The 23,417-nt window shown below is 48.5% G+C and overlaps 2 protein-coding genes across 4 annotated transcripts; one reads left to right on the forward strand and one right to left on the reverse strand.

The window, feature by feature from the left end:
• The first annotated feature begins 162 nt into the window (after nucleotides 1–162).
• LOC111160240 (DNA damage inducible transcript 3) lies at nucleotides 163–4,367 on the forward strand. 3 transcript variants are annotated; one of them, XM_022523161.1, is made up of 4 exons: nucleotides 163–256; nucleotides 2,763–2,810; nucleotides 3,535–3,692; nucleotides 3,782–4,367. In XM_022523161.1, exons 3-4 carry the CDS (start codon nucleotides 3,555–3,557, stop codon nucleotides 4,148–4,150), a joined length of 507 nt encoding a protein of 168 aa, XP_022378869.1. In that variant the 5' UTR covers nucleotides 163–256; nucleotides 2,763–2,810; nucleotides 3,535–3,554; the 3' UTR covers nucleotides 4,151–4,367. The 3 variants fall into 3 exon arrangements, with proteins under 3 accessions (XP_022378869.1, XP_022378868.1, XP_022378870.1); XM_022523160.1 differs by lacking the exon at nucleotides 163–256 and having other exon boundaries at nucleotides 1,747–2,810; XM_022523162.1 differs by lacking the exons at nucleotides 163–256; nucleotides 2,763–2,810 and having other exon boundaries at nucleotides 3,477–3,692.
• Nucleotides 4,283–21,430, reverse strand: LOC111160238 (methionyl-tRNA synthetase). The gene is made up of 21 exons (XM_022523156.1): nucleotides 21,284–21,430; nucleotides 20,426–20,516; nucleotides 20,187–20,265; nucleotides 19,974–20,108; nucleotides 19,338–19,413; nucleotides 18,919–19,091; nucleotides 18,645–18,751; nucleotides 17,062–17,178; nucleotides 16,713–16,916; nucleotides 15,713–15,914; nucleotides 12,683–12,757; nucleotides 8,402–8,572; nucleotides 8,136–8,231; nucleotides 7,892–8,009; nucleotides 7,085–7,298; nucleotides 6,119–6,250; nucleotides 5,903–6,007; nucleotides 5,642–5,828; nucleotides 4,942–5,013; nucleotides 4,625–4,717; nucleotides 4,283–4,525 (listed from the first exon to the last, which is right to left on the reverse strand). Exons 1-21 carry the CDS (start codon nucleotides 21,390–21,392, stop codon nucleotides 4,379–4,381), a joined length of 2,703 nt encoding a protein of 900 aa, XP_022378864.1. The 5' UTR covers nucleotides 21,393–21,430; the 3' UTR covers nucleotides 4,283–4,378.
• Between the last annotated feature and the right edge of the window lie 1,987 nt (nucleotides 21,431–23,417).

The following is a 23,417-nucleotide window of genomic DNA, read 5'->3' on the forward strand; positions in this document are numbered from 1 at the left end:
GAGCGATGGGGGCGGTGCCGCGCGGGCTTCTGAGTGGCGGATGTAAGGGGTGAGGCGGGGCCGGCGCCGGCGTGCCGCGTTCTGACTGGTAAGCTTCTGGACCCGCCCCTGAGAGGAGGGCAAAACCTTCTTAAAAGATCAGTGCTCGGAGCTACCGAGGTCAGAGATTTGAGTCTGAGACGCAGGTAATATCATGTTGAAGATGAGCGGGTGGCAGCCACAGAGCCAGAATCAGATCCGGAACCTGAGGAGAGAGGCGAGTACTGATTCCCCCATCTACTTTTTACCCTCCTATTCTTGGGGAACACTGGCTGGCCCCTCAAAGTTGGGGCATATGCTTTTTAGGATGTGGCCCCACCCCTTCCCCGATGAAGTCAGCGACAGTCCGAGGGAGGGATGTGGAGCATCCTTTATTCAGGAGTGGTGCTCACAGACCTCTCTTCCTTTGGACGATAGTGTCACACCACCCCTGCCCGGAGCATGGGCCTTGCTCGTGGGTCCGGATGCCCTCGGGAGGTTTATCATCTTCCCTTGCTGACCCCAGCCCTCCTCGTTGGGCCTGTCCGGTGGGAGGCGGAGCAGCAGGACACTCCCCCACGCCGGAGAGGCCTGGAAGACCATAGTTCACGACGCTGACGCCCGTTTACCACTAAACGCCACTACCCCCTACCCCACCCTCAAGTCCTGTCTCAGCCCTAGCGTCTCAGGGCCAGAGTGGCCACGTCGATAGCTAGGGCTCCTGGATCCTCCACAGGACAGCCATTCCACACCCTAATGAAGAAGAGAACCTTAAGGGGACTGACCCAAGACTGAGGGGAGGGGTGCCGATGGATAGGGAGCGGAGATGGGTTTTCCCATTACCCCAGAGGTCCTTGGGCCTCCTGCACAAGAGAGCATCCTGGATTTCTCAAGTGTGGGAAGCCATTTGGGGTCTCCCCAGTGTACAGTCCTTCCCCTGAGATAGGTCCCTGCCTCTTTCCCCCTGTCCAGTCTCCAGCTAATCTGTGTGTGTAACCATTGCATCAGGCCAGCCCCCTGTTTGGCTTTGCAGCCCTCTGGTCTGGGACTCCAGTGCTGATGAAAGCAGCATCCCACGCACTGGAAGGCAAGGAGGGTTCCCCAGGGAGGACAGCCCTGAAGAGAAACACTCTGGGCGATATTGCATCTCCAGTCCCTAGGGATAAGTAGCTGCTGCTCTGGCTTCTGGGCTTCCTCCTCCCTTCCCTGTAAAAGACCAGGGAGAATTTGTCCGTGCTTTCCTTACAAATTACTTATCATGCACCTACTGTGTGCCATGCATTTCAGGTCCAGGATATATCCATGAACAAGAAAATCTCTGCTCTAGCAGAGCTTACATTTCAGTGGGAAAAGGTTCACGGTGAACAAATACAAGTGCAGTGGAGAAAACCAAAGCATGGAAGGGTAGCCAATGCTCAGGGTGGGGTTACAGTTTTACCTTGGAAGGCTAGGGATTCTCTCACATTTAAATGAGGTGACATTTAAAAGATCTAAAAAGAGGGACACCTGGGTGGCTCAGTTGGTTAAGCAGCTGCCTTCGGCTCAGGTCATGATCCCAGCGTCCTGGGATCGAGTCCCACATCGGGCTCCTTGCTTGGCGGGGAGCCTGCTTCTCCCTCTGCCTCTGCCTGCCATTCTGTCTGCCTGTGCTCGCTCTCTCTCCCTCTCTCTCTGACAAATAAATAAAAAAATCTTTAAGAAAAAAAAAAAATAAAAAAAATAAAAGATCTAAAAAGAGGCAAGGGAGTAAGCTGCGCAGGTATGTGAAAGGAAGAGCTTTCCAGGAGAAGGAACAGCAAGAACAGAGGTCCTAGGTAGGGAGCATGGGAACGGGAAGGAACAGGAGGCCAGGTGGCTGGACTAGAGTGAGTTAAGGGGGAGAGTGGTCAATGAGAAGAGTAGATTGTGTGAGGTCTGTGAAGCCATTTTAAGTACCTTAGCCTTTAATATTTGTGAAATTGGAAGTCATTGAAGGGTTTTGAACAGAATGACAGGACCTGACAAGTTTTTAAAGGCTCATTCTGGCTTTTTTTTGGGAACGGACTTGGGGAGGTGTGGCAAGAGCAGAAACTGGGTAATCCAACGGAGAGGATAGTAACTTGATCCAGATTGAAAACAATGCAACTGGGTTGTGGGTTTTTGAAGAATAAATTTTAAAATTTAGCTGGTGGTTTGACTTGTGGGGTGTGAATGAGGAATCAGGGACAGTGCTAAGGCTTTTGGCTTAAGCAAGTAGAGTTGCCATTTACTGATTTACTGACCTGGAGAAGACCATGGAAGGGAAGATGACCAGAATTTGTCTTTGGACATATTAAATCTGAGACGCCTTTTAGATACCCAAAAGGAAATTCAAATAAGCAATTATGTAACACAGTCGGAGGTCCCAGGAGACACTGAAACTGGAAATGTGCATTTACAGTATGTCAGGGTATGAGTGGAATTAGAGAAATACCACTTGATTTGTTCCCTTCCCTGTAGTCTGGTCCTTACCCTGGCAGTTTTGAGGCCTACCTTGAAGCCATGGAGTTGGCCATGACTTTTCTATTATGTAATTGGGACTACAAATGTCAGCCACTAAAAATAAAGGTCAGGCTCTCCTCTGTCCTTGGAAATGGCTGCAGGGACCACTGACTGTGCACACCCTCAAAGACAGGAAGTGAGGAAAGACCAGCAGGAGGCCGGAAATAAAAAGAACTGCCTCTCTCCTTCCAAAAATGGCTAACATCTATCTTTGATCCCCACAGTGTTCCAGAAGGAAGTGTATCTTCATACATCACCACACTTGAGAGCAGGTAATTTTACCATCCCTTTCCCAAAACCAATTCCTAAGAGATGCTGCTTAAGGTCCCTGTACTGGGGCCCTACTAAGTTATGAAAACAGCTAAAGAAAACCGGAGAGGAGGATTTGAATCTGAGCAGACATTTGCTGACAGGCACATCCATCTTCCTGGCCTGCCCCTATCTAGGTGACCAAATCACTATTCTTAGAGCATGTCCTAATTGAAAGCTGGCTGAGTGAGCAGTCAGCCCCAACAGAGTTAATCTTTTGGTCTTACCACACCTCAGTCCCCATCAAGATTAGACTCACCCAGAGGACTCCCCACACAGGAGGAGAAAGGAACACAAGATGGTCTGATAATTGCCCCCTGGAAACTACCAACAGAGTTCCTCAAGGGAGGCTCAGGACTTTTACCAGGATCCCATAAGAATGTATGTGGTAGACCCATGCTGCTTCAAATGCCAGGCAAAAGCAGCAAAGAGGGAATATTGGTACTGACCAATTGATACATTTGAAAGGGCCAAACAGTAAATATTTTGGATGCTGAGGGCTCCACTCTTACGGCATGAAGGCAGCCATAAACAATATGTAAATAAATGAATGTAGTTATGTTCCAATAAAACTGTATCTGCAAACAGGTACCAGGCCAGTCTACCAACCTATATAGACTATCTGATTGCTTTATGGAGTTGTTCCTCTCCCACCGGACCCCTCATCCTGAGTATGTCCTTTTCCAGAACCTGATCCAACTGCAGAGATGGCAGCTGAGTCCTTGCCTTTTTCCTTCGGGACACTGTCCAGCTGGGAGCTGGAAGCCTGGTATGAGGACCTGCAAGAAGTGCTGTCCTCAGATGAAAATGGGGGTACCTACATTTCCCCCTCTGGAAACAAGGAGGTGAGAATGTGATGACTAAAGCTGGGCAGGGGGCATTGCCCTTCCCTTCTCAACTAATACCTATCCTACCTTTCCTCGTTCCCTTGAAGGAAGAATCAAAAACCTTCACCACTCTTGACCCCGCCTCTCTGGCTTGGCTGACTGAGGAGCCAGGACCAGCCGAGGTCACAAACAGCTCCCAGAGCCCTCGCTCTCCAGATTCCAGTCAGAGCTCCCTGGCTCAGGAGGAAGAGGAGGAAGACCAGAGAAGAACCAGGAAGCGGAAACAGAGTGATCAGTCCCTAGCTGTGGCTGGAAAGCAACGCATGAAGGAGAAAGAACAAGAGAATGAAAGGAAAGTGGCACAGCTAGCTGAAGAGAATGAACGACTCAAGCAGGAAATCGAGCGCCTGACCAGGGAGGTAGAGGCGACCCGCCGAGCTCTCATTGACCGAATGGTTAATCTGCACCAAGCATGAAGAGTTGGGACCATCACTTCCCCCTCGGGCCACCACCTACCTTTCACAAAAGTGGGTGCTGACCATCTTTCTCCAGTGCCAATGATGTGACCCTCAACCCCATCTATTCAGGAGGCGGGAAAGCTTGGGGTAGACAACAGGAAAGGGTCTCAGCATGTATATAGAGATTGTAAATTTATTTATTACTGTCCATATCCATTAAAGTAACTTTCTATGAGCCAGGCTCTTTCACTTTTTCTTCTTGCCTTTAGGGGTTTCAAGGGGTTTCCCCTCAGCTAGAGCCAACTGTTTCTTCAGATCCAAGAGCTTAGCCACCTCAGCAGCAACCTGGTTCTTGTCTGCCTTCTGCGCTTTCAGTTCTCGGACGATGTTGCCCTAAGAGCAGAGCAGGTGGGGCAAGAAGAGTAGTGAGACCAGAGAGAAGTTTTTGAGGAGTCAGTGTTTCCGCAATCCCTCAGGGCTTCCGCCGAGTACCTGTCTTGTCACTTCATCCATGAGCACTTGTACCTGCTGCGGAGCAGCTGTGGCCGCAGCCTCTACAACAGCTGGCATGGGGGGCACTCGGGCCTGGAGAAGGACAACAGTTAGCATCTGCTCTGTAAACAGCCCTGGCCTCGAGTTTCACCTCACAGCCGGGGGCGGGGGGTTGATGACATTTCACTGCAAGGGCTCTTGCTGCTAACTCCCAGGAAGGAAGCAGCAGGCCCAGAAGAGGGAGAGTACTGAGAGCTACTTGGGGACCCGGACACTGTGGCTCTTGCCGGGGCGACAGTGCAGTCTGGCTTTCTCACCTGGCCTCCGCCAAAGCGCTGCCTCAAACTTTCAATCTGGTCATTTTCCAGTTTTTGGAATAAGGGACTGACCTGTGAAGAAAGAATTCCATAATCATTCACTGATGAGGGAGAAACCCTGCCAGACCGTACAGAGGGCCTCTATGTCCCCAGTCACTGGCATTCCGGGACTCTACATATGTAGTTTTAGAAGAAACAAATGAGCAGATAGCTGCTGACTTGAGTAAAGAATCCAGATAAGGCACTGGCACGCACTCTGAAAGCCCAAACTATCAGTAAGGTCTAAGACTGAGGATGCTGGGCTGACACAAGGGTACAGAGGTGGACTTTATCCTCTTGTGTCAAAGGGGAAACGGCTATCCTGTATTCTCCCTGCTTACTGCCTATTGGCATTATGGAGACCAGGGGACCGTGATGTTTCTTCCAAACATCTACCGTAGACCAATTAGTTTACGTGCCAGGTCCTGAGCTCTGGCGTGAAGAGCGATGATGGCACATGGGCTAGCTGATACTGGGCTTGTGAGCGATACCAAGGACTTTCTATCAGAAACAAGTGTAAGTGCAGAGTGGGGAGGCGGGGGGTAAGGGTTCAGAGAACAGCTGTGAGAGTCCTATGTCCAAGTTCTCTGACCTCAGCCCAAAGGCTGCATGGCAAAGGCAGGGATGCTCAGAGGCCAGCCCCTCCAGCCCTTGGACCTACTGTGCCAATCTGGTGTCCGGCCGGTAAGGTGCACAGGAAGTTTGTGATCAGGATGCTGCAAGCTGGCAGTGGCAGCTGCAGCTGGGCCTGGATGGTGGCACTGACCGTGGGCATGTAAGGCTGCAGCATGACGGACAACAAGGCAGCTATGTTCACTGCCAGGCCTGTCACGGTCCCGGCCCGCTGCCTGCAAAAGAAGAGACGTTAGACTTTCCAGGAGGACATGGCCCACTGCCATGTTATTCCTGTAGCCAAACTTACCTGTCAGCCTCACTGCCTTTAATCCGCTTCCAAGGCTCATTCACCTGAATGTACTGGTTGCCATGGCGAGAGATGGTGAGGATACTGCGGAGGGCCTCCCGGATCCTGGGAAGGGAGGGGCCAGGCCATGGTGTAAAGCCTGAGAGTGACCAGCGGGGGGCTCTCACCGGCTGGCACAGCTCCGGGGAGATGAGACCCAAATGCCTGCTTGCTTACCGGACCTTCTCCAGCAGCTGGTGGTAGTGCTGGAGTTCCAGGGTGACGTGTGCCACCAGGCGCCGATCATCCGAAGTAAGCACCATCTCTGGCACGTAACCCCCAAAAAACTTAGACACAAACATCCCAGCTCTGGGAGGGGAGTAAGGAAAGAGAGGGAAGAGAAAAGAGGAATTACTGCTCAGTCTCCTCCTAGAAATCTGACCTGATTTTCCTAATTCTCCATTCTCCCAGGACGGATGCCTCCTGGCTCCCTCCAGTTAGAAGGCAAAGCTTAAATCTATTCCTTGTTCTCTCTCCCCACTAAGAATAAGAAACCTGATAAAGTGAAGAAATGTCCATCTGATTTTTAAGAAAGAGATACAAAGAACGATGAAGTTGAAATACAGATAATTTGCTATCCAATACTCTCAGAGACCGTCTGCGCAACACGGCTGACAGCCAGATGTGAGAGGGCGGGGGCCGCGGAGGATCGGAGCCAGCCAGCAGAAGAGCAGAGGTGGGGCTGCTGATGGAGTGTGAGCCTCAAGTAACAAAACCCCCAAAGTACAGGAAGCGTCTCCCACCTCTACACTAAAATAACCCTTTTCTTCGGCCAAACTCGTCTAACGGTCTGCAAGTGAATTTTTTTGCTAGGAGAGAACACATTTCCAATTCTATAAAGAATATTAAAATGAAACCAGTTTGCAAAAATTCACTTTGTGACCAACTTTGCTAAAGCACACCCATACAACTGACTTCACCCAAGCAAACGTATCCTACTATGTTCCAGGATCGGGTACAATTTGCTAGAAATCCACTTTGCACATTGTCCACCCAATCACTCACAGATCCTGCTCATTCCCGCCTCGTCACCCCCATCTCTCCCATGTCTCCCACCTAGTGGAGCAGAGCTAGCCACCACTCCACCCTGCCCTGCCTCCAGCTCATCCACTAACTCTGACGTACCCCCCACCCAAGTCCCACCTGTTGATGAAGTTGCCCAGGTTGTTAAGCAGTTCAGAGTTATTCTTGAGCAACATGTCTGTCCAAGAGAAGGCACTGTCCTGGCCCTCAGGCCGAATGTAGAGCAGATAGAAGCGCCAGATGTCAGCAGGGATCCCTGTGTCCTGGGCCATGTCACCAAACACTCCCACACCCCGGCTCTTGGAGAATTTCCCATCCTCATAATTCAGGTACTCTGGACAGAGAAGTAGAATGAGAACCATGTGCTCAAATCACACCTTTCCCTCTCTGACCCACTAACTCCTCCTCTCCCTCAACCTCAACTATGGGTGTCCAGCAACATTTCTTGAGTAGCAGGCCTGCAAAGAACTTGAGGATCTCTTCCTCTCCATTTTTGACTTTTTTCCCTTTGCTTTTACCCATTACAGAATTTTAGCCTCAGACTTATGCTTTCTTTTTTTTTTTTTAAAGATTTTATTTATTTATTTGACAGAGAGAGATCACAAGCAGGCAGAGAGGCAGGTAGAGAGAGAGGAGGAAGCAGGCTCCCTGCTGAGCAGAGAGCCCGATGCGGGGCTCGATCCCAGGACCCTGAGATCATGACCTGAGCCGAAGGCAGCGGCTTAACCCACTGAGCCACCCAGGCGCCCCAGACTTATGCTTTCTTTAGGTTCTTGTTCCCTTCTTCTGGGTTAAGTTCTCATGTTCTAACTTCCTATATCATTTCACCTCCAAACTCAAGATCGAGGACCTCTCCAGGATCTTCATTCTGGAAAGCCTCAGCCCTCATTCCCTAGGAATCCCCCCATCTTCAGTCTTCCAGGGTACCTGTAGCAATGAGGTGGCTGACCAAGGTATAGTTGTCCTCAGCTCCTAAAGCTGAACATGGAAAAACTAAGCCGTGGAAGGGAACATTGTCTTTGGCCATGAACTGATACAGGTTCACCTACAGAATACAGTTGGGAAACAAAACTCCTGAGATCTTTTTCAAAGGCCCAAGAAAGATCAGATATCCACCCCTAACCACCCACTGCACACACCCTTCCCATGGACAGGGTAACCAAGGACTCACTTGTTCTGGGTTCTTCCACCATCTCTCCCACTGGTCTGTGTAGTTGGCTGTGATGGACAAGTAGCCAATAGTGGCATCAAACCAGACATAGAATACCTGGAGGGCCAGGAGGAAGGAGAGAGACTAGGATGAAGGAACACTGGGAGAACCTCACCAACCCAGTTTCCAAATGAAGCAAGACATAATCAACAGTCTATTCTACTAGCTCAGGGTCTCAACCAAAAGGCAGAATAATAGGACATATGAATAAAGCATAGGGTTTTTACCTTGTCCTCAAAGCCTTCTAAGGGCACAGGGGTTCCCCATTTGAGATCTCGGGTTATGCAGCGTGGCTTGAGGCCATCCCGAAGCCAAGAACGAATAATGAACCGGGCATTGGGTGTCCAGTCACTGCCAGGTAATGTCTTCCCCAACCACTCCTCCAGTCGTTTCTCCAGCTGAGACGGCAGAGAAAGTCAGAGAGCTGATTTAGGAGTCTCATACTGGTTCGCGTAAGGATAAACATGTACCACCTCTCTGGAGTAGTTTGGCAATATAGAATTAAAAGACTCGTGACTCTGACACAGCAATTCCACTGGTAGAAATTTTTGCAATAAAAATACACAAAAGTGCATGGATGCATATATAAGGAAGACACTATTCATCATAGCAAAAAAATTGCAATCAACTCCCATGGTTCAGTAGAGTTTGAAGAAATATGGTGTATCAATACAACGAAATACATTTTTTTAAAAAGATTTTATTTATTTATTTGACATAGAGAGATCACAAGTAGACAGAGAGGCAGGCAGAGAGAGAGAGAGGAGGAAGCAGGCCCCTTGCCGAGCAGAGAGCCTGATGCGGGGCTTGATCCCAGGACCCTGAGATTATGACCTGAGCTGAAGGCAGAGGTTTTAACCCACTAAGCCACCCAGGCGCCCCAAAAACGAAATACTTTTAAGGCCATTAAAGAGTGAGTTAGGGGGCACCTGGGTGGCTCAGTGGGTTAAAGCCTCTGCCTTCGGCTCAGGTCATGATCTCAGGGTCCTGGGATCGAGCCCCGCATCGGACTCTCTGCTCGGTGGAGAGCCTGCTTCTCCTCTCTCTCTCTCTCTCTCTCTGCCTACATGTGATCTCTGTCTGTCAAATAAATAAATAAAATCTTTAAAAAAAAAAAAAGAGTGAGTTAGATCTGTACATACTGACATGTAAAGATCTCCAAGACACATTTATTAAGTAAAGCAAACCACAAAATAATACAGAATACAAATTCTAAAAATAAGTAATAGCATACAGATGAACAGAAGCTCAGGAAAACCTGTGAAGAAAAATATGTATCAGATGGAATTATGTGGGACATCCACTTTTATACCATATTTCTACCTGGAATTTTAGAAACAAGCTTATTTCACTTTTATAAGCAGAAAAACAAAGATAAATCTGTTGGAAGGAATGGTTCATGTGATTTAGGCACATAAATACCATAGCTTCTGAAGCCTGACAAGACCTCTACTGGTGAGACTGTGGGGAAACAGGTGCACACAATGCTGGAAGGAAGGCAAAATGAAACACCTAGTGAGGAAAATCTGGCAATAAACTACATATGCAAGTAATCACTTTCAAGGAATTGATCCTGCAGACACACTTCCAACAGTATAAAAATTCACAAGCACAAGGTTATCTGCTGCAGCATTATTTATAATCACAATTTACCAGAAACTATGAAGCAATTCTGAAATTATTTTTAGGTGTACTATAGGATCGAGGAAAGGAGTAAAGGTCAGGAGCCAGGTACTTACTGTGTTAGAAGGGAGATACAAACACGAAATATGGGAAGGTGGGGAAGACCTCTGTAGGGATGGACTGGAATCACAGGTGTTAGTGTGAACTTCAGATGAATGCCTAACACTTTTGGGGGGAAGGGACCAGAAGCAAAGACATCCCAGTAGCAATGACCACACGCCTCAATCTGGGTCTCTAATGCCGTTCTCTACTAAAATGAACCAGGGCTTTGTGGAGAAATGGTTGATTCTTAGGCTGTAATAGATGAACCTAGATACCTTGTTATGCCAGGAAATAAGGAAGCCCTTAGCTAAAAGGTGGGAGATGTCAAAAACACACAGAGAAATGATCTTAAAGAGGCTCTTGCCAGGGGCGCCTGGGTAGCTCAGTGGGTTAAAGCCTCTGCCTTCGGCTCAGGTCATGATCCCAGGGTCCTGGGATCGAGCCCCTGCATCGGGCTCTCTGCTCAGCGGGGAGCCTGCTTCCCTTCCTCTCTCTCTGCCTGCCTCTCTGCCTATCTGTGATCTCTTGTCTGTCCAATAAATAAATAAAATCTTTAACAAAAAAAAAAAAAAGGAGGCTTCCGCCAGGGTGCCTGGGTGGCTCAGCTGGTTGGGCGGCTGCCTTCAGCTCATGTCATGATCCTGGAGTCCCGGGATTGAGTCCCGCATCAGGCTCCCTGCTTGGTGGGGAGTCTACTTCTCCTGCTGACCTCTCCCCTCTCATGCTCTCTCTCATTCAAATAAATAAATAAATAAAATTGTTTAAAAAAACAAAATTGTTTAAAAAAAAAAAAAGACTCCTGCCAGCCAAATGAGGGACAATGTGAACATGAAAATTATTCATGACAGGAACCATTTGCAAACCACTGAAAACAATAGGAATCCATGAGTCCACACTGAAAATGGATAACTAATAAATGAGCAAAGGAGAAGGGTACATGTGTAGGGGTGGTAGAGTTGGAAAAGCTTCATGAAAAGCGGCTCAGGATATAAGAATGATTAACTAAGGGGCACCTAGGTGGCTCAGTTGCTTAAGTGTCTGCTTTCAGCTCAGATCATCATCCTGGGGTCCTGGGATCCAGCCCTGCATAGGGCTCCTTGTTCAGTGGAAAACCTGCTTCTCTCTCTCCCTCTGCCACTCCCCCTGCCTGTGCTTGCTCACTCTCTCTCAATAAATAAAATCGCCCAAAAAAAAAAAAAAAAAAAAAAGAATGACTAAATAAATGGATGCTAAATCTACAGCACCTTTTAATGATGAACGGGGTATCTGTATGTTTTAAAAATATACTCCCACAGATTGCTTATAAGTTGCAAAGGGAAAAATGTTAATTGAATAGTAGAGGAAATGCGTAACACCTTGACTAGACAGATTAACATCACCAGTGAGGGGGAAATGGCCATCATGTACCTCTTGAAAGAACACAATCATTTAGGTAGTATTCCAACAAAGAATGCACAACCTGAATTCAATCATGAGGAAACAGGGAACAAATCAAAATAAGGAATATACTATTGGGGGGTAGGGCAGAGACCACAGTCTTAAACACTGTGAAAAGGCAAAAGATAAAGAAAGGCTGAGGAACTGTTTCACATTAAAGGAAACTAAAGAGAAAAATTAAATGCAATACATGACCGTGAGCTAGGCTGTGTACTAAAAGAAAAAAAACTCTACAAAGGATATTATTGGGATAATTCACAAAACCAAAATATGGTAGATCAGACAACTGTATCAATGTTAAATTTCTTGCAGTTGTTTACTATGGCTATGCAAAAATGTCTTTTTTGTCTTAGGAAACATAATTATTTAAGAGTAAAGATGACATGGGGCGCCTGGGTGGCAGGGTCCATTAAGCGTCTGGCTCAGGCAGTAATCTCGGGATCATGGCATCAAGCCCGGCATTGGGCTCCACGCTCAGCAGAGTCTGCTTGAGACTCTCTCCCCTCTCTCTGCTCCTTCTCACTGAGTGTGTACACGCTCCTCTCTCTAAACAAAATAAATAAATCTTTAAAAAGAGAGAGATTAAAGAGGCTATGTATGCACACACGTATGTGCAAAGAGCAAGGATTTGCTAAAAAGAGCAAAATCTAAACACCTAGTGAAGCAAGGTAATAGGCACACAGGGTTCTTTATGGCTCAACTGTTTATTCTTGCAGCTCTTTTTGTGAATTTGAAATTATTTCCAAAGTTAAAAAGGAGGCAAATTGGGGTGCCTGGGTGGCTCAGTCGTTGGACATCTGCCTTCGGCTCAGGTCATGATCCTGGGGTCCTGGAATAGAGCCCCCCGATCAGGCTCCCTGCTCAGTGGGAGACCTGCTTCTCCCTCTCCCACTCCCCCAGCTTGTGTTCCCTCTCTTACTCTCTCTCTCTGTCAAATAAATAAATAAAATCTTAAAAAAAAAAAAAAAAAAGAGGCGGCAAACCTACTAATACGGAAAATCCACTCAACATATTATAAAGTAAAAAAAAAAATAGAGTGCAGAACCATATGAATGCCATGATCTAATTTATATTAGGAAAAAGAAAAAAACATGAAAATAGTTTCACATGCATATGTTTACTTGCATAGACACAAAGGAAAATGAGCAGTAGTTAGTACCTCTGGGGAATGGGCCTGGGCCTTGCATTCTGTCCCCTTTAATCTGTTATGCCTTTTTTACAGTAAGCCTGTATATTTTTAAAAGGGAAATTAAAAACATTCAAGCATGGCTTGGTACAGATCTGTGGCTGAGGCAGAGGAAGCCAAAGAGGCCGTGCAGACTAGCTTGAGGCAAAGGCCCACTTACCTTAGGCAGGTCCAGGAACAGGTGCCGAGAGGACTTCACCACAGGGCAGGACCGGCAGACTTTACACTGAGGCTTCTGTAAAGGAAATTCAAGGGAAGGGTGATCCAAGGTGAGGTAGGATCAGGACTTCAGGCCAAGGGGAGCTGTGCAGCAAGGAGGGACACACAAAGGGATGAGCTCCCCAGTAAGCCATCTCACTGAGCTTCATGCTTTCTTGGGCCTTCTGTGAACTTGAAGACTCAAGTCCACAGAACACAGCATTTGCTGCTCAGAGTTTCACGACTCTGTCCTGTCACTGCAAAGAATAGGAAAAAGCATTCTCTGCGTACAGGCTAAGTAAAGAGCACTGCACTCTAAGCAGCTGCATGAGGGAAGGAAGGAGTGGAGACACAGTTCTTCTCCCCAAGGAAGTTACAATCATGTTAGGGAGAGCAGGTCCCATGAGAAACAAGTGCAGGCCTTTCCAAAGCAAAGCATTAAGAAATAGCTATTTTGGGATGCCTGGATGGCTCAGTTGGTTAAGCATCTGCCTCTGGCTCAGGTCATGAACTCAGGGTCCTGGGATCAAGTCCCACATCGGGCTCCCTGATCAGCAGGCAGTCTGCCTCTCTCTCTGCCTGCCACTCCCCCTGCTTGTACGTGCACCCCCCCGGCAAATAAATAAATATTTTTTTTTAAAAAGTTATTTTCTCAGCACACGCTGACTATGCAAACACTGGTGGATGACGGCCAGAGGACTCAACAGTTTGGGGGAAGGGAGGGCCAATCAATGAAAGCCTCCCAGTGAGTTTTGATCTAGGCTTTTGAATCTTTTTCTTTTTTGAGTAGACTCCATGCCCAACGTGGGGCTTGTACTCAGGAGCAACACTGAGATCAAGAGGCACAAGTTCTCCCGACTGAGCCAGCCAGGCTCCGGGCTTCTGAAGCTAGGTGATGAGAACTCTCTCAGGACCTCTGTCCTGAACTCTCCAAGCCTATCTCCAACCACCTACCTAACGCCTCTGTGTGGATGTCTGACAGGCACCACAAGGGAAACAAACCTGGGTGCCTGTCCTTCATCCGAGCCTGCCCACATTCGCAGATGCTGCTGCTGTCCACCCCAGAGGTGCATGCCACAAACTTCCAAGTTACCATTTTCTTGACGGTCCCTCAGCCTGAATTCACCTATCCAGTTCTACAGAGTTTGCCTCAGAAATCTGTGTCAAATCCTTTTTCCCTTTGCATTCCTGCTGTTACTAACCTAGGCCAACCTATCATCCCATTTCTGAGCTACCACTCTGGCCTCCAAACTGGTCTCTCCCCTTCTCTCCTGCTTCCCTCCCATCCATTTCCATGGAGCAGCCTACCATCCAGCTGCCACCCTGGCTTACTAGGTCATCTGGTCACCGCTGACCTCTCTGACCTCATCTCAATCCAGCCTCCCTCTCACTGTGCTACGGCTACGCTGGCCTTCTCCCTTCTGCCTTTTCAGCTGCTTGCTGCCTCATACGCCTTCGCATTTCCTGCTCCTTCTGCTTGGAATGTTCTCAACCTCTCATCGCCTGGCTTGCTCCTTCTCATTTCTTCAGTTAAACTCTCAGTTCACGTGTTACGTCCTCTGACAAGCCTTCCCTAATCACCTGGCTAAAAACCTTTCCCCAGGGGCGCCTGGGTGGCTCAGTGGGTTAAGCCGCTGCCTTCGGCTCAGGTCGTGATCTCAGGGTCCTGGGATCGAGCCCCGCATCAGGCTCTCTGCTCGGCAAGGAGCCTGCTTCCTCCTCTCTCTCTGCCTGCCTCTCTGCCTGCTTGTGATCTCTGTCTGTCAAATAAATAAATTAAAAAAAAATGTTTAAAAAAAATAAAAAAAATAAAAAATAAATAAAAAAATAAAAACCTTTCCCCAGAAGCCACTGTCACAGCCTCCCAGCATTTTGTCTTATATATACACTCTTGTCTTTAGGGTTGGTCTCATCCCCACACTAGCTAAAGATCTGTCTTATTCACTGCTACATCCCCAGCAGTCCCCAGTGACTACCCTATCACAGGGACTCAAAAAACATGTGCTGTATAAGTGAATGACTAAGTTAGCCAATGAGTAAGCACAGAAAAGAGGAGACCTGTTTCTGGAAGAGAGAAAGAACTAATTAAAACACACAGATCAGGGGGCGCCTGGGTGGCTCAGTGGGTTAAAGCCTCTGACTTCGGCTCAGGTCATGATCCCAGGGTCCTGGGATCGAGCCCCACATCGGGCTCTCTGCTTAGCAGGGAGCCTGCTTCCTCCTCTCTCTGCCGGCCTCTCTGCCTACTTGTGATCTCTGTCAAATAAATAAATAAATAAAATCTTAAAAAAAAAAAAAAAAACGCAGATCAGGTGGCCTGAAGCAGGAGCAAAGGTAAGGCAGCACGCCTTCATCTTATCTATCACCTAGCACAATGCTGAGCACGTAGTAAATGCTCAGTAAGAGTGCAATGAACCGAGCAATGAGATGGGGTAAAAAGAGGACCTGATGAGGGGTGCCTGGGTGGCTCAGCTGGTTAAGAAGCTGCCTTCAGGGGTGCCTGGGTGGCTCAGTGGGTTAAGCCGCTGCCTTCGGCTCAGGTCATGATCTCAGAGTCCTGGGATCGAGCCCCGCATTGGGCTCTCTGCTCTCTAGGGGAGCCTGCTTCCTCCTCTCTCTCTGCCTGCCTCTCTGCCTGCTTGTGATCTCTCTGTCAAATAAATAAATAAAAATCTTTAAAAAAAAAAAAAAAAAAAAAAAGAAGCTGCCTTCAGCTCAGGTCATGATTCCAGGATCCTGGGATTGAGTCCCACCTTGGGCTCCCTGCTCAGTGGGGAATCTGCTTCTCCCTCTCCTCCTCCTGCTCATTCTCTCTAAAATAAATTAAAGTAATAAAATCTTAAAAAAAGGAAAAAAGAAAGAAAAAAAAAGGCACCAATGAAAGGACCTGAATGCTAAAATAAAAACCCCAAATGGGACCTCTGAACAGTCTCTGAACAACAGAGACTGTTTCCCTCCTCCTTCTCCTTCCATGAGACCCTCCTCTCACAACCTTGAGCTCAATGGCATTGATGAGCTTGCCGCACTTGTCACACTGGTCACCCCGGGCCTCCTCGTAGCCACAGAAGGGACACACGCCCTCCACAAAGCGGTCAGCCAGGAAGCGGGCACAGCGTTCACACCGCAACTGCTCCACAGTGTCTTCCAGCACGAAACCTCGGGTCAACAACCGCTGGAAGATGTCCTGCGTGATTCTGGCAAGGTGAGCCAAGCACAGGGGAGAGCCAGGTCAGAGGCAGTCAGAGGAAGGAGTGCACCCCGCCCTCCTGCTACTCCACCCAGGCCCCATATCAGTCCCAGTGTCGCAAGAATCAGGCAGAAGGCCCCTCAAGGCCAAGGCCATCTAGTCATCTTTAGGGAGTCTTCGTGGATGACCCAGACCCCTCATACATACTCCCCAACTCCCCTACACAATCTCTTCCCTCATCACTCTAGAATTTAATTTATGTCTGTCAAATATAAACTTAACAGTTTTGTCCTCTTCACTACCAAAAAATCTCTAAAAGGACAGGACTGTACTCTTTTTTATTATGTCCCGGAATCAAAATTCATCAGTCCATCTGCTAAATTGCTTAACACTATTAAGCTGACAACCTGCCCACTAAACAGTTTTTATTAAGGATGAGTATCAGGCAGAGGAAGAATGAGTACATATGCTATAAGCCCACATGGGAGTGGGAGGGAATGTCCCTCAAACTCCAGAGCAGCCAGGAAGAGCCGGGAGGTGGCAGAGGGAAGGCTCATAGTTTCACGAGCCTAAGTCCTGTCTCTTCCCTTCCTCACTGCTCCTTCAGCCCCTGGGCAGCTTCCGCATCTATGGAATCCCCATGCTTGGGATCCACTTCAGGGCATTATTCAGATCCTAAGTTTGGGGGCAGAGACGGGGGTAGATGTCTAAACAACACTTTTGGTTCCTTCTGTCTCCAGGACATTCTCACTGCCCCCAGACCCAGTGTTCACCCTCCATTCCTGCCTGATTACAGGAAACCTACTTGGTCTGCTGTGGAGTAGTGGTACGACCAAAAATATCAAACGAGATATTAAACCAGCGGTAGATGTTGGCATGGATGGCATGGTACTTGTCACAGATCTCCTGGGGGGTCAGACCCTCCTCCATAGCCTTGGTTTCTGTCGCCGTACCGTACTCATCTGTTCCACACAGATAGAGGGTGTTCCACTGGCGGAGGCGGGAGTACCTGGAAGGGGATATGGTGATCACAGGGGCCCCATCTTGGCCCCCTCCATGTCCCCAGAATCCCCTGAACCCCCACCCTTGAGGCATTCTATTCACTTGGGCCCACCATTCCTTCAAAAGGTCCCTCCCCCAGCAGCTGGATCCACCTGGCAAAGACGTCAGCACTCAGCACGCAACCAATGATGTTTCCAAGGTGTGGGACATTGTTGACATATGGGAGGGCGCTGGTGATGAGCACATTCCTCTCCCCAGCCACGGGCAGCCTGGTAGGGAAAGAAAAAAACAACAGTCCATGGAGAAGAAGCCAGAGGGACCAACAGCACACAGAACACCCAGACACAGATCTGTTCTACCATTGCAGACTCAGGTACATCTGAAGTTTTTCCTCACGGGAAACCACAGGATCATGAACTCCCCTAAAAGCCAAGAGAACCCCCCACCCCAGGTCAAAGTGCAGGGCCCTGCCACAGTAAGTAAGGCCAGGCACCTGCATTCCACACTGACCTCTCACTTTGCTATTATGACTGCTTCTTTTCTGCCAGCTCATTCTCAGGCACCAACTCCCCTCTTCCTGGTTCTGTCCAACCACCACACCCCCCAGACTCCCAATGCCACCCAAGCACGCCTTCCCAGCACTGCCCTCTCCCCTTCTTCCCAGCTGGAAGCATGACCTTCAGTCACTGCTTCAAGTACTCGAAGCCTGCCACCGCATCATGTCTTCCCAGTCTTTCCCTACCCAACATCCCCCTCCCTAGCCCATGGCAGTCATCTCTGTGGCCCTACTCAAGCCCACAGCCATCAGCTACTGCCTTCCTAGCCACCCCCCCACCCTTTCCCAGATCAGGCCCAGTCATGCCACTCAATCTGCTGTCTCCAGTCATTCATCCACTCCACTCTTCCCGTGCTTCACACCCGACAGCTCAGCTGCACACACCCTGTATCCACCCCTCCTGGGCACTGACCCCTCACCAGGGCTCCTTTAATCTTTCCAACCATTCTCAGCCTACAGTACTCGCTCCCACCATTTACTGAGTCCTTCAACTTTTGCCATCCTGAGAGCTCACAGATTCCCGTGATTTCTACTGTTAACAAAGACTCAGATGATTCTTCTTGTTAACCTCACTCCTCCAGTTACAAGTCCCAACTACTTCCTGGAATGTCTTCTAGATCATTTCCTTAAAAGAAAGCTCACTGATTTCTCCTGCATTCATTGACTTTACTCCCTGTAACTGAATGCCGTCACTTGCTCTGAAATCCAGCTGAGAAATCAGCCCCTTCATGAATGACCAGGCTTCCACCCAGTCATTCTTGTACCCCGAGCCCCTAAGCACTTCTGCAGCACCGCTCTTCATCAGGAGTGTGCTTCCTACCACGGCAGACATAAAGGGGAGTAGGCCTGGGGTTCTACCCTCAGGGAGCTTGCATTCTATTATATAACTATATAAGCGAGAGGTACAAAGTGCCAAAGGAAAAGATGGAAATTAAAGAGGTCAGTGAAGGGGGCTGTCAGACAAATATCGGCACTATCAGTAACTTCCACTTAGGAAACCAAGCCCCAGGGCCCCTGGGTGGCTCAGCAGCTTAAGCATCTGACTCTTAATATCAGCTCAGGTCTCAATCTCAGGGTCGTGAGCTCGAGCCCTGTGTTGGACTCCATGCTGGTGTGGAGCCCACCTAAAAAACAAAACAGAACAAAACAAACAAAGCCCGCTCTTCAGTGCCTACTCACACAGGATTCTGCTGTGGCCGAAGTGGAGGCAAGCTTTCCAGGCCCTTCTCCCAAGCAGTTACAGCCATGGCGATCTCCTCCTCAGAGAGCGTAGCCAGCTCCTCCTCCTGTGAAGAGAGCAGACACAATCCCTCACCAGGTGAGGAAACCCACAGACTAAAGAAACTTTTTTTGGTCTCCAACAACTAAAAGAGTTAATGGTGATGCTCAAAGTCCCTCTCCAAGCCACCCCCAGGTACTGAGGTTCTGTGGGGATCCCACTGCTGTTCCAAACCTCAGGCTCATTGCTGACAGCCCTCCCCTCAAAGGAGCCAGGCTGGGGCTGCTTCTGGAGGTAGGGCCGGAGGGCCAGGACACCCTGCTGCTTCAGCACAGTCTCTGCAGCTCTCTGACATGGCTCCTGAGAACTCAGGGTCTGGAACCAGCTGTGCAGGGCACCCAATTCCTCTGTGGGCATGGGAGAAAAGAGGGAATCAGCCAGGCCTGCAATGGGCAGGCAAGAATGGACCTCCTCCCTTCTTCATGAAGTGTCTCCAGTTCTCTTCCCCAGTTCCCTCAACCATCTTTATGCTGTAACTGCCCTGTCAAACTACGCCTCAGAGTAGATCCTCAATTTTGTACTGCCCATTCTGTAATTCCTCCACCAAGCTCCTGGGCTGGGGTAGGAGATGAAGTGATACGCAGAGTTCTCACCAGGGAGGTAGGCTGGGTCTTGAAGTAATGGGTAGAGAGCTCCCCACAAAACCACGTCAGCTAGAGATTCTGTCTCCTTTGTTGAGGAAAGAAAAGGAAAAGGTCTACAGGTAAAATACTATGTTTCTTCCCAGTGCATACATTAATAACCACCATTTCCTAAACACTTACTACGTGTCAAGTACTTCATTAAGCCCCTTAAGTCACCTCACTTAATCCTCACAATAGCCCATTGAGGTACCTACTAATATTACCTCATTTCAAAAATGAAAAAACTTGGGGCATCTGGGTGGCTCAGTGGGTTAAAGCCTCTGCTTTCAGCTCAGATCATGATCCCAGGGTCCTGGGATGGAGCCCCGCATCGGGCTCTCTGCTCAGCGGGGAGCGTGCTTCCCTTCCTCTCTCTCTCTGGCTGCCTCTCTGCCTACCTGTGATCTCTGTCTGTCAAATAAATAAATAAAATCTTTAAAAAAAAAAAAAAAAGAAAGAAAAAACTTGAGGATTAGAGTCTGGTGATTTTTCAAGATTACGCTGCTAACAAGCAGCAGTGTGGGTTTTGCACTCTGAATATAGCCTTCCATCTTGGTTCTTATATCATATAATTTTCTCTGATCCCCATCTCAGAGCCCAACTCACCCCAGCTAGGAAAGGACAGCTCCGACGACTCAAGCTTTGGTCAATGTGAGTCAGGGCTCTCCGGACTGGGCCAAGAACATCTTCCCCCTTCTTGCCTTGGACCACTAAATAGTACAGGGCAGCAGACAAAGCTGGCTAAAATGTAGGGGACACAGATCAGGATGGCCATAAAGAGCAAGGGCCTGCCTGCCATCCCCCATGTCTCAGGCCCACCTGCAGCTCTGTAGCTTCCCATTCCAGCCACTGGTTCGTGAGGTCATCTTGCTCCCAGCCAGATAACAAAAAGAAGTATCTGCCCAGGAAGAGAGCAACAGAAGGTGGAATGAGAGGGGCCCATCTGTCTAGCCTATTTCTTTCCCACAGTGAAGTAGAGCTTGCAAAGAAAGCCACACAGCGGACATTAAACCCTGATTTTATTCATCCGCCTCCCTGCCTTAAGGACCAGTACTGACCTGCAGATTGCACTAGTGGAGAAGAGGTAGTTGCCACTATCCAGTTGCAAAACAGGCACCTTAGGCCGTGTCAGGAACGGGACCACGCACTCTGATGCAGAAGAGGAAAGGGAGCGAAAAAACAAAGAAAAGAAAACAAAAACAAAAACTTGTTAACTTAGAACAACATCTCATTGTTCAGGGAAAAGCAGAAGAAAGACACTGGAAAGATTTCTGGATAGGACTACTGTAAGGGGGTGGGTCCAGAATGAGCTGGACAGACTAGCAGGTGTTCAGCTGAGACCGCCAGTTGGAAGCAACAGATGGGCACTGCAGAGGGGCGGTGTTGGTGGTATTGGGACAGTGCAGCAGCCAAACACTGAAGCAACCGAGAGTAACAGAGTGATCTACAGAATTGAAAGAAGTGACAAGAAAACTACTTTTAAGAGGTACCAAAACAGATGGTTAGAAAGAAGAGGTAAACCGAAAGGAGTGAATGAGAGGTGCCTGGGGGTTGTGATGAATAACTACAGAGAGTATGGGGGTCGGAGGTACCTGACGGGTGTGGGAGAAAGTTGTAAAGGAGAGAGGTTCACTGGAGAGAGGCGGGATACGGGAAAATTGGCGGAGGGGATGGAGGTAGAAGCTAGAGATGAGGGAAGGGGTATACCGAGGGTTAACTGAGGGAAGCCATTAATGAAAGATGTGACGAGGAGGTAGGGACGGGCTGACCAAGAATAATGGGCGGGGAGGGTTTGAGGTGGACGGGAGTGCATGGTCGCGGTGGAGGTTTGGAGAAGACAACTACGGGATGGATGTCTAGCGTGTTTTTCGGTCCCGCCCCCCTCATCTACCGCCCACCAGCATCAGCCCGACTACCTTCGGGGCCTACGGTGCTGATAAGCAGCTCCGCTCTGCCCTGGGCCCTGCCCGCCGCTGCCAGCACCGGCAGGCTCCCCGGAGCGCCCTCGCTCACGAACAGTCTCATTTCGCCGTGGGTCCCACGCTGATGCAACCGGAACCCGCCTCCTGCCAGCGGGAGGAGAGTACGCAGCAATGCACGCCGGGAAATGGAGTTCCGAACTAGGTCATTCCCTGGGCACCGCTGGGGGGAAGTAGACTATTTCTCCCGTCATGCAACATCAGGAAACAGGAAAAGAATATCATAGAGATTGAGAGGGCGCAGAGGCTGTGCTAGAGTGGCACCTTTTTGGTGGGCGGGCCAGAGGAACGGATTCCGCGGAGAGCCCGGCACGTAGTTGAAGCTTCTACGGCAGCTGGGCGGTGGTGACGGAAACCCAGGCCTTCTCTCGTCTTGCTGAAGTGGCGTTGTCATGACAGGGGCTACTACCAAAGGCCGACTCTCGATTCGGGTTCACAAGAATAGGAATTATACAGTTGAGAATTATGATGAACTTACTTTAGTGATACAATGGAAATTAATGTAGATTTCTTATTAATAAAACATGTGACATTAAATATTGATAAATATTTAATGCCTGTCTGCAGCTAGACAGTTTCACTGAAGGTGAGAGAGCATGTGTAGGGAAAAGGTCAGATTGAAGGGAAGTAAGAAGGCTAAGAGTTTGGCAGTAAGTATTTATTTTACGAGGAGGTACATATCACTAATTGAGAAAAGAAGACTCCTCATTCACTTTCGCATCCCTTTAGCAATAATTAATACCTGGGCGCCTGGCTGCCTCAGTCAGAAGAGCACAGGACTGTTGATCTTGGGGGCATGTGTTCCAGCCCTATGATGGGTATAGAGTTTACTTAAATAAATAAATTTAACATAAATAAACTAAAAAAAGAATAACTAATAGTACTTATGAGTTAAGCACTCTTCTAAGTACTTTAACATATATTAACTCTCAAAAAAACCCTCTGGAGGTTCTGCACCTTTTGAAACGAGGCTTTGCAGGTTCTGCCCAAGCTTCTTGGAACACCGGAAGCTCTGAGCAGTCATGTAAGAAGTTTCACTACCTTGAGACTGCCATGCTGGAGGGGTCTCATGTTGACACTCTGGCTCACAGCTCCAGCTGATCCCAGCATTCCAATCATTCCCATCAAGGCGTCAGACATGGGAGTGAAGCCCTCCAAACCAACCCATCTGGCCTGCTGAATATTACTAAATGAGCCTAGCCAATGCCACTGGGTTAGAAGAATCATGCAGCTGAGACCTATCCAAATTTCTGTCCCATAAAATCGTGAGCTATAAGAAAATTTAACAAAATGCAGACTATTCAACAAAATGCAAACAATGAGCTTAGTTCTCTCATTCTTGTTTTATAGATGAGGAAACTGAGGCACAGAGAGATTACTTTGTGCCAGGCACTATGCAAGGCATTAAAGATCCAATTATCAACAAAACAGATAAAGGCTTCTTCCTTGGCATAGCTCACAGACTTCCTCGGAAGTCAGAAAATAAATGAATCTTTAAAGTTTCATGAAAATCACAATAGGGTGATGTAAAACTTGCTCTGGAGCTCCTAGTTAGGGCCACAGCCTAATTCTAAGTGCTTAAGAGAGACTTTCTTGTGCAAATAACCTTTCAGCTGAGATCAGAATGATAAGTAAGAGTTAGCTGGTGAAGATTGGTGGGATTGGAGAAGAAGTGTCTCAGGCAGAGAGAGAAAAATATATATGCAAAGGACTGGAGACCTCAGTGCATTTTAGGAATCTGAGGAATTAGTGTGTGGTGAAAATATGGAGTTTGTGGTAGGGAGCATGAAAAGGCTAGGCTCAAGGGAGAAAGTCTCTGTAAACCGTACTGTAAATTTTGGACTTGACTCTGAGGACAATGAGAAGCCTTTGAAAGTTTTTTTGTTTGTTTGTTTTTTAAGATTTTATGTATTTACTTGACAGAGATCACAAATAGGCGGGGGGGGGGGGGGGGGGGGGGGACGGGCAGCAGGCTCCCTGCTGAGCAGAGAGCCTGATGCAACCCGTTACTGAATCCTACGACCCGGAGATCAGGACCTGAGCCGAAGGCAGAGGCTTAACCCACTGAGCC

This window comes from Enhydra lutris, unplaced genomic scaffold, assembly GCF_002288905.1.
Source record: "Enhydra lutris kenyoni isolate GAN:26980312 unplaced genomic scaffold, ASM228890v2 scaffoldscaffold74, whole genome shotgun sequence".
NCBI classification, from domain to species: domain Eukaryota; kingdom Metazoa; phylum Chordata; class Mammalia; order Carnivora; family Mustelidae; genus Enhydra; species Enhydra lutris.

What these genes read in the sequence shown, in the direction of transcription:
- LOC111160240 (XM_022523161.1), top strand. Translation starts at nt 3,555, where the DNA reads ATGGCAGCTGAGTCCTTGCCTTTTTCCTTCGGGACACTGTCCAGCTGG. An exon ending in CCCCCTCTGGAAACAAGGAG is followed by an intron (nt 3,693 to 3,781) that starts GTGAGAATGTGA and finishes GTTCCCTTGAAG; the next exon opens with GAAGAATCAAAAACCTTCAC.
- LOC111160238 (XM_022523156.1), bottom strand. Translation starts at nt 21,392, where the DNA reads ATGAGACTGTTCGTGAGCGAGGGCGCTCCGGGGAGCCTGCCGGTGCTG. An exon ending in AAAGGCAGTGAGGCTGACAG is followed by an intron (nt 5,829 to 5,902) that starts GTAAGTTTGGCT and finishes CTTCTTTTGCAG; the next exon opens with GCAGCGGGCCGGGACCGTGA. An exon ending in CCGGACACCAGATTGGCACA is followed by an intron (nt 5,014 to 5,641) that starts GTAGGTCCAAGG and finishes CTTTCTTCACAG; the next exon opens with GTCAGTCCCTTATTCCAAAA.